At 42.0% G+C, this 9,886-nt stretch overlaps 1 protein-coding gene across 1 annotated transcript; it reads right to left on the bottom strand.

Moving 5' to 3' along the window:
- Positions 1-180: 180 nt before the first annotated feature.
- On the bottom strand, positions 181-8,473 carry LOC121949706 (titin-like). Its single transcript, XM_042495433.2, has 4 exons — positions 8,320-8,473; positions 7,444-7,558; positions 765-7,031; positions 181-560 (listed from the first exon to the last, which is right to left on the bottom strand). Exons 1-4 carry the CDS (start codon positions 8,341-8,343, stop codon positions 526-528), a joined length of 6,441 nt encoding a protein of 2,146 aa, XP_042351367.2. The 5' UTR covers positions 8,344-8,473; the 3' UTR covers positions 181-525.
- Positions 8,474-9,886: the final 1,413 nt, after the last annotated feature.

Genomic DNA, 9,886 nt, shown 5'->3' with positions numbered 1-9,886 from the left:
TTTCAGTACAACAGTAAATCTGTCTTATCTGCTTTTTCTGTGCTTTTATTTGTTTATGGGTTGTTGGGTTTTTTTTTAATTGAATTATCTTATTAATTGTTTCTTGTTTATTAATGTCTTCATGCCATCTAGTGTTAATAGTGTATAACTTCTTATAACAAATACAAAGTAAAACTCTAATAATTGTTCTAATCATCTCCAGTTTATTATAGCTTTGCAACAAAAAATATCATGATTTGTCATCATTGTTTTTTTAACCATAAACAAACATAATCAGGCACATTAATGCATTTTGTATTCTGTTAACAAAAAATCTACCATTAAAAAGGCTTACAAGTATACAAACATTAAAAAAAAGAGAAAGAAAAACAGATTCATATATCTACAAAGCCTCAGCTTCTGGTAATGCATTAATTCGCAGAGCATTTGCTAATTGATTTGTCTGAACAACACTGTATGAAGATCAGAAATAGATGAGGATCTTGACAGGAACATGAGGAGATTCAACTCCAGAGAGAAGACAAGTTAAGCTCCTTGATTTGTTTCCCAGTCTGTCCTATCTGAAAAATATAAAAGAAAATATAAAGACTCTTAATGCAGGAAATAGAATTATGTGCAAAAAGTAAAAGAAGATTTTACATGTACATAAAGATTTGCATGTGCATAATTTTTATGATTGTTATCTTAAAGCTTTAGCTCTAAGTAAGTAGTATTTTTATACTTCATAAAACAATTATTTTGTGTTTACTCCTCACAGATTGTACCTGTCATTTTTGTTCCCTCCTTGGTCTCAGCTGGAACGCCAGTCCCATACTCATTTTCACCGGTGACTCTAAAGAAGTAGATTCCTCCCTCCTCCAGGTCGGACACCCTGTAGGACAGTCTGCGGCATTTGTCCGTGAGTCTTGTCCACCCTTTCCGGCTGATGTCTCGTATATCTACTAGGTAGTTCTTGACAGGGGCTCCTCCCTCATTCTCAGGGATGTCCCAGGTGACAGTGGCAGAGCTCTTGGTCACATCTTTTACTGTGATGTGAGTTGGCGGACCAGGTGAATCCAAAACCCTCACAGTCAGCGTCAAAGAGGCAGATCCGGCAACGTTTTGCAGTTTTACTATGTATTTTCCGGAGTCATCACGTGTTGCCCCCTCCACTGTGATAGAGGTGACGGAGTTGCTGGTGTTGATCAGTCCTCTGACCCTCAGATCAACATCTGCTTTGTCCCATGTCACACTAGGAACAGGTTTGCCTGTGAAAGGCACGGTCAAAGTGAAGGAGCTGCTGTCTTTAACAAGCAGGGTTTTCCTCATTTCTGTGCTTACATCAAACCTGGGCTCCTCCTCTCTATCCATGGCCACCGCAGGATCTGTTTCAGGACTGGGCTCACTAACGCCAATCTTGTTTATGGATCTGACGATAAAAACATATTCTGCCCCTGATGTGAGTCCAGTTACTGTAAACTCTGTTCTATCTGTTTTATGAACACCAACAGTCCAATCTTCATTAGATGATTTCCTGAATTCAACTTTGTACCCTGTTACCGCTGCTCCACCATCAAACAGCGGCTTGTTCCATGACAGAGTGATGGCAGACCTGGATGAATCAATTACCGTGGGTTTTGCAGGAGGTGAGGGGAGAAATTTTGGATCCTCTGCCAGAGTGAGTGGGCATGGGAGACTGGGTTCACTGAGCCCAGCAGCATTTTCAGCAAAGACTCTGAATTCATACTCAGATCCCTCGTGCAGCCCGGACGCTTTGAATCGTAGGTCATAAACAGGCTTCTTGTTAATGCAAACCCAGCGGACACCCAGCTTGTCCCTCCTCTCAATGATGTAACCACTGATGCGGCTGCCGCCATCAGAGGCGGGTCTCTTCCAGCAGATAGTCATGGTCTCACTGGTTGCACTTGTGACCTCAACATCAGTCGGGGCAGATGGGATAGTAAAGGGATCCATGGCCTTGATGGGCTCGCTTTCCAAAGTCTCACCTTCCCCATATTTGTTTACTGCTCTCACCCTGAACAGGTATTCATTCCCTTTGAGTAACTTGGTTATTTTGCAGGTAGTTGCCATCATGTCGCCGTACACAAGGGTCCAGGCTACACGGCTGGTTTCACACTTCTCAACAATGTAGTGCATGATCTCTGCACCGCCAGTCTCATGAGGAGGTCCCCATGACAGGGTGCATTTCTCTGCTGAGAGTCCAGACACTTCCAGAGGTCCCGCAGGTGGGCCAGGCCTGTCCAGGACCTTGCAGGTGACAGCCTTAGATGTGGTACCACCTGAACTCTGTAGGGTCAAAATATACTGTCCAGAGTCTTTCCTGACACTTTCTCTGATGATTAGAGAGGTATGTGTCTTTGTTATGGTTATCTCAACCCTTCCCTTGGTGCCAATATTTCTACCATTCTTCAACCAAAACACTGTAGGGTTGGGGCGGCCAGAGATGTCAGCATCTATTCTCAGGAGCTCTCCTGCCTTGACAACCACCACCTGTCTAAATCTGTCCTCCATGATAATTTTGGGAGGCTCTACATCATGCTGCACTGTCACAGGACCGGTGGTCTCAGAGGGCGCACTGAAGAGTTCAGCTGCATTCTTTGCAGTCACACGAAAATCATACTGTTCACCTTCTGTGAGGCCAGTCACTTCCAGAAAGGTGTCCAGTAAGTTGGTGAAGTTGCACTTAAGCCAGCAGCTGTCTGGCAGCTCCTTGCGCTCTACAATGTACCCGGTTATTTTTGCCCCGCCATCATATTCTGGTTTGTCCCAGGACAGTGAAACTGAGCTGTTAGTTATATTGGTGACTGTGAGGTTGTGTGGGGGATCGCACTGGTCTCTTGCCGCGACAGGCTCAGATGCTTTACTGCATGGCCCAACACCAGCCATGTTCTCAGCACAGACCCGGAACTCATATATGAGTCCCTCTTCAACGCTTGTTACCTTGAACTGGTTCTCAGTTACTGGGCTTCTGTTTAACTTTTGCCACAAAATACTGCTCTGATCTTTGCATTCAATATGGTATCCAATAATAGAGCTGCCACCGTCACTGTCTGGCTTGCTCCATGCAACCACCATGACAGACTTTGAGACACTAACAACATGGAGATTGGTTGGCGGGCCAGGGGGCTTAAAGGGATACTGGGCAACTACAGGTTCAGACTCAACAAATTGGCTTTTTCCATAGCGATTCTCTGCAGCAATACGAAACTGGTATTCAGTGCCCTGTGTGAGACGGGAAACCTTGATCGATGTTCTGGCAACTGTGGCAGACACGGTCTGCCACATTGTGCTGCCTGTATCTCTCTTCTCAACAACATAATTACTGATTTCACATCCACCAGTATAATTAGGGGCCTGCCATGACAAAGACATAAAATCAGCACTCACTTCATCCACTTTGAAGTCGCATGGTGGTCCAGGTCTTTCAAAAACATTCACGAAGATTTCAGCAGATGTGGTACCACTCAAGTTGGTCAGAGTCACTTCATACGGACCAACGTCTAATCTGGTTGCATCCTTGATTATGATCTGAGATGATGTGTCAGATGTGTGCACATTTACCCTGCTTGTCTCTTTAAGCAAGTTGCCGTCTTTCTTCCAGGCTACTGCTGGCGGCGGCACACCCTTAAATGGAACATCAATCTTTAAATCATTTCCTGCCTTCACAGTGAATGTGTTGGAGAGCAAATTAATAACGGGTACAGCACTGTTGTCCTTTACTGTAACAGGTGCCAAAAGGGATTTTGGTTCACTTTTTCCCTTTTCATTCACTGCACTCACTCTGAAGAAATACTCCTTTCCTTTTGCCAACCCACTAATAGTCACTTCCAGTGCTTTACTCTCTGAGCACCTTGCCCATGTGTCATCTCCCTTTGCCTGCATTTCTACAATATAACATGTGATTTTGCTTCCACCATCATGGCCAGGCTTCTCCCAAGAGAGTCTTGCACTATTGCCAGTGACATCGTTGAGTATGATTTTGCCAGGAGGCAGAGGAGCCTCAGACACTTTAACAGCGTCAGTAGTCTCTGCCGGGAGTCCGCTGCCAAACTCATTCACAGCCAGGACACGGAAATAATAGAAGCTCCCTTCCTGGAGATTGTCAATCTTGTATGAGTTTCTTACACAGTTGCTACAGACGCTTGTGAATGCCTTCCTGGCCTCTTCACGCTTTTCTACGACATAGTGCGAAATCTTTGCTCCTCCGTCGATGATGGGCGCTTCCCAGGAGATGGACACAGAGTCCCTCTTTACATCCTTTACCTCTAAGTTGGTTGGTGCACTTGGAGAGTCCAACACTCTGACATTGATGAATGCTGTTTTAGAGCCACTGCAGTTCTCAGCAGTCACCACATATTTTCCTGTGTCATTTCTATTGACATTCTCGATCACTAACTCTGTGTGGGAGTTTGTTACCTCAATTTGAGCACGCTCACTGACAGTGCCGCCTTCCTTTGACCATTTAACCTCCGGCTCTGGCCTTCCTCTGATATTGACAAGGAGACGTAATGTGGAACAGGCTCGAACACTGACAATCTTCCTTAAGGTAGAGTCCAACTCAATCTCAGGTGCCTCCAGTTTTTCAGCAGCTACCACAGATTCAGGTAGATCCACATGCTCTCCAACTCCAGCAGCATTCATCGCACGTATACGAAAATTGTACTTTGCATTTTCTCTCAGTCTCTTCACAGTGTAGCTTGTGTCCTCTACACCTGAGCTTGGTGTACATGTGATCCACTCGTCTTCTGCTGCTTCTTTTATCTCAACTACAAATCCACTGATGGCTGCTCCGCCATCATAGATTGGCTTGGACCAGGTCAGAGACACAGTGCTGCCGGAATAATCTGTCACCTTGGGGTTGGTAGGGGGACCAGGTGGGTAAGTGGCTTCACATATCTTTACATACTCACTTGGCTCACTGGGAGCACCCACACCAGCAGCATTCTCTGCCAGTACTCTAAACTGATAGTAATGACCCTCCGTGAGCCCTGTGCATCGGAAACGCAAGTCATTTAGTCTTCTCCTGTTGCATTTTGTCCACCTGACACCTTCTTTGTCACATTTCTCCACGATGTAGCCTTCAATCTCTGAACCGCCATCACTCTCAGGCCTTTCCCATGAAAGCACTACAGAATCACCAGTGACAGCGCTGGCTGTAGGGATAGATGGTGCGCCAGGTGTTGTAAAAGGGTTTTGTGCAATGAAGGGGTCTGATTCCAGAAATTCACCAACACCAAATTTATTCACGGCAGCAATTCTGAATATGTACTCTTTACCAGGCACCAATTTTGTCACTTTGTAACTGACAGCTTCGACATGAGGCTCAACCCCTGTCCATGTAACACGGCTGGTCTCCCTTTTTTCAATGATGTAGTGGGAAATACTGGCACCACCATCACTTAAAGGAGGGTTCCAGTGAAGATTACACTTTTCTGCACTAATAACTTTCACCTTCAGAGGTCCATCTGGAGGACCAGGTCTATCCAGGACTTTCACATTAACAGATATAGATGTAGTTCCACCAATGTTACTGAGGCTCAAGACAAAGTGCCCCCCGTCCACCCTTGCACAGTCCCTGACGGTCAGAGTTGTATGAGTCAATGTGTTTTTGATCTCCATTCTTGGCGTAGCTTTGTCAATTTCTTTTCCATCCTTCAGCCATGTTAGTGCAGGGAGGGGCTTCCCAAAGTAGTCAGCATCAATAACGAATGTCTCACCAGCCTGAACAACGGTAGTAGTCTTAAATTTAGGATCAATGAACACTGTGGGTCCTTCAATAACATCCTGAGCAATGATAGTTAGATTTTCTGAAGGTGTGCTCCAAACACCAGCACCGTTCTTAGCAGTTACTCTAAACTCATAACCTTGGCCTCCTGTCAGACCTGTGACTGTGAATTGATTCTCAATCACGTTGGTGAAGTTTGCCTTCATCCATCTGCCATCAGGTAGCTCCCGCTTTTCAACAACATATCCTGTAATGTTGCTTCCACCGTCATATGTAGGTTTTGCCCACTGAAGTGTGACGTTCTCTCTGGTGATGACAACAGCTTCGGGTTTACCAGGTGGAGCACAGGGGTCTCTTGCAACGTAACATTCAGATGTCTTGCTAGATGGACTGAGTCCAGCAATATTCTCAGCAAAAACTCTGAATTCATACTGAATGCCTTCCTCCAGACCACTTGTTTTAAAGCGAGCATCAGGTATGACAAGTTTGTTCAGCTTGGTCCATAAAATACTGTTCTTCTCTTTGCGTTCAAGGTGATAGCCGATGATGGGGCTGCCTCCATCTTTGGCTGGGGGCTCCCATTCAACCACCATGCTGTATTTTGTCACTGTGGACACAAAGGGGGTGCCAGGAGCAGTGGGCACACTAAAAGGATATTGTGCAGTTACAATAGGAGAGGTGATTGCAATACTCTTTCCATATCTATTTTCTGCAAACACTCTGAACTGGTATTCGCTTCCTGTCTTCAGTTTAGTGACTTTGATTGTGGTTCTCACTGTTGTCGCTGACACAGTCTGCCATTCTGTACTGAGGGTGTCTCGTTTCTCCACTACGTAGTTGTCTAGCTGACAGCCTCCTGTGTATTCTGGTGGCTTCCAGGAGATGGTAGCGTAGTCAGAACTGATCTCATCGATCTTCACAGGTCCCGTGGGTGGGTCAGGCTTTTCAAGAACAACCACAGTGATTTCTCCTGTATATTTCCCAGCGCTGTTGCTTGCTGTAATGGTGTATTGACCAGAGTGCTCCCTGGCAGCATGTCTGATATGAAGAACTGCTAAAGATGGTGTATTTGAAACCTCTAGCCTTGATGTCTCTTTGACTGGCTGGCCATCTCTTTTCCACTCAATCTTTGGTGCTGGGTGCCCAGCCACTGGGATCTCTACTTTCAGATCTTCCCCATTCTTGACAGTAAATGTGTTAAAAGTTATCTGGAGGTTTGGCTTAACAGCATTTTCCTTATCTGCAGTAGGGCCAGGCTGGACCTCAGGATTGTGTTCTCCTCCCTCTGCAGAAGCCGCAGGTTGACCTGGTATATCGGGGGGAAAAAAACAACAAAAAAATCCATCAAAAAAGTAGAACATTTGATGGGATCCCTGTGCATAGGCAGACTGTGCAGAATTGATCTGTATGGTTTTTAAAATGTATTTGAGTTACAAGCTAAATAAACAGTCTAGGATACGAGTAAAAAAATAAACTTATACGACTTCCAACTGTATCACACATTAATAACACCACCAGAAGAGGTAAGTCTCCAAAATTTGAATGTTTAAATAAGCTTAGATTATTTAATTACACTCTTATTTTGAGTCTTATACTGTTTGTTCCTGACAAATATGTTTATTTGCAATTTTATGAACTTAAATATGACTGAATTGAAATTTGAATGACAGTCATTATGTGCACTATCTAGACTAAGATCATATGAATGCATGACAAACCTTGGACAATGGCTGTAAGAGGTGACTGGGAGTCATTTGCTGTGAGATCTGCATCAGTATTTGGTGTCACACTTATATTTAGAGTGTGAGCTTTATCTCCTGCTTTCTTCCCTGCCTACAACAGAGAATGGAACAAAACTGTCAGAGAAAATAAAAACAGAGACCAGTTTAAAATAATCAGGGAAACTTGTTTGTCCCCCACCCTTTTTTTTCTAAGACTGTATGTTTAGTGAAAAAAAACATGTAAAAGTTGCTATACACCCAGAATCTTGAGACATATTTCTGATGCAACATGAACTGTCTATGTTTTCTTTATTTATTAATATACTTTAAGCTACATATGACTCGAACTATACTTTATTCTGTTTAATTAATCTTCTAGGCCCTCGTATAACTAAGCCACACATAATTAACATTTTTTATTTTGTTTGTTTGATTTTGACTTATACTTTCAAGCCATTTTACTTTTCTGTTGTCCTTCTTCTCATCTTGGTGAAGTCTAATCTATTCAAGTAAAGAAAATGCTATACATATTGCATTGTAATAGAAATTTAGCATGACTAACTTTAGTGTGTTAAACAAGCTAGCATGTAGACTATCATAGTAAGTGTGATGTGCTGGTAACAGAAACTGTTGATGGTGTTAAAAATAACTAGAGGCATGGCGGACAACTGCCATCTGGTCTACCAAAGAGATACACCTCTATCATTATCTCACTCTTAAAGCTGTCTTACAGGTTAAACCTTTTTCCCTTAGAAAGAAACACAAGAATGACAAAATGTTAATGGAAAGCTAATGGCTCTCTATTTCTTTACTATAGTTCGATAACTTTTAAGATGATCACTAGCCTAGATTTTCAAACACAACTTTACTTACTTTGTTGTTGCTGTCTTCCATCATTTCTACCGCTTGTCCTTATTTATTTATGATAAAGTCAGCGTGAATTCAAAATCCAGCAAATTCAGATACTCAGTTGCAACGACTGTGATGAGCCCCCAAACTCTGTGACACACATTCACAACTCTGCCAATCACTGCCTGCTTTATCTCCAAAAGCATGCAGAGACTGAAATAACCACCACGGCTGATTGGCCAGCTGCTCATTCTTTTAAAGTTAGTTGAGCCTTCATGGGTCAGCCAGGATAAACTGGACAGTTGCTCAACAGTAAAATATTGCAAACATACTATTCCAGTTACAGGGGTTTTACCATATGGCTTGACAGTTTTTAGATATCCTCTAAATAGCTTTGTGTGTGTGTGTGTGTGTGTGTGTTATGGAGGTTGGATAGGTTATTTATGAGCACTTATAAGTGAGCCCTTTTAAACAAATGGTCAGTTTTATTAGGTGAAGGCAATGATGGAATTAAAACTTTTCATTTTATACTACTTTACATTTCTAGTCCACCACATTTCAGAGGAAAATATTATACTTTATACTCCACTACATTTATCTGACAGCTACATGAAAGGCTACTTTTCAGATCAAAATCTGATCAAAACGTGATCAGTATGTAAAATTGAATATTGTGTCATAGAATCAACTACCCAGAGGTATAAAAATCCTTTTAAATTAGCTCCACCTCAACCAGCTATAACATTAAAATGCTGTTTGCGTGTTGAATGCATCAGTTATAATAGTACATATATAATACATAATAATAATATAATATAATATAATGATATGACGCTGACAGGGCCCATTCTTGCAAACAAATATTTCTACTTTTGATATTTTGAGTACATTTTGCTGATAATACGTTTGTATTTTTATTATGTGATTGTGGGGCTTTTACTTGTAAGTGAGTAGTGTGGGATCACCAGTGTTACTGAGGCACAGTAAATTATTTAAATACCTCTTCCACCATTAGATAAAGGTTTAAAAACACTCAACATCTATTTTAATTGGTATGAGGGCATAGCATCTGCATTGATGTTCAGCAATATGTTAAGGATGTAACCTTGCCTTTTCTGTAAATATGTTGGCTGAAGTGGCCTTGTTAGGCCTCAGTGTCCAAGGCTTCAGCCCAGAATGTTTTATAAAGATCCTCTGATCTTAATAGGCTGCATCCATATTTTTAAAAAAGATAATAAAAATAATTGACTTAATGATATATTTTTTTAAAGTCCCACATCTAATATTGTATATTTTCATTCATGCATTAAAGCCCTCAAAAATGATGTGATATCACTGATGAAAAATGCAAGTTTTGGGTCCTCTGTGTCATTCAAGCAGCACATTTTGTTTGATCACATGCAGAAGAGAGTGCTTAAATTATTTATATACTGCTGAGTACTTTAATCTAAAATTACTCATCATTTATTTGTTGATTGTATAATTAATTTGAGTGTTCAAAGTAAATAAAACAGATAAATAAATGTTGTGGATTAAAAAGTAAAATATTTCCCAAAGCCTACAAAGAAGCATAAGAGCATACTCAAGTATC

Source organism: Plectropomus leopardus, chromosome 7 (genome assembly GCF_026936395.1).
Source record: "Plectropomus leopardus strain MGB_pleo_1.0 chromosome 7, ASM2693639v1, whole genome shotgun sequence".
Taxonomy (NCBI): Eukaryota; Metazoa; Chordata; class Actinopteri; order Perciformes; family Serranidae; genus Plectropomus; species Plectropomus leopardus.
Note: the sequence above shows the minus strand (reverse complement) of the source record. Positions and strands in the feature narration are given on the sequence as shown.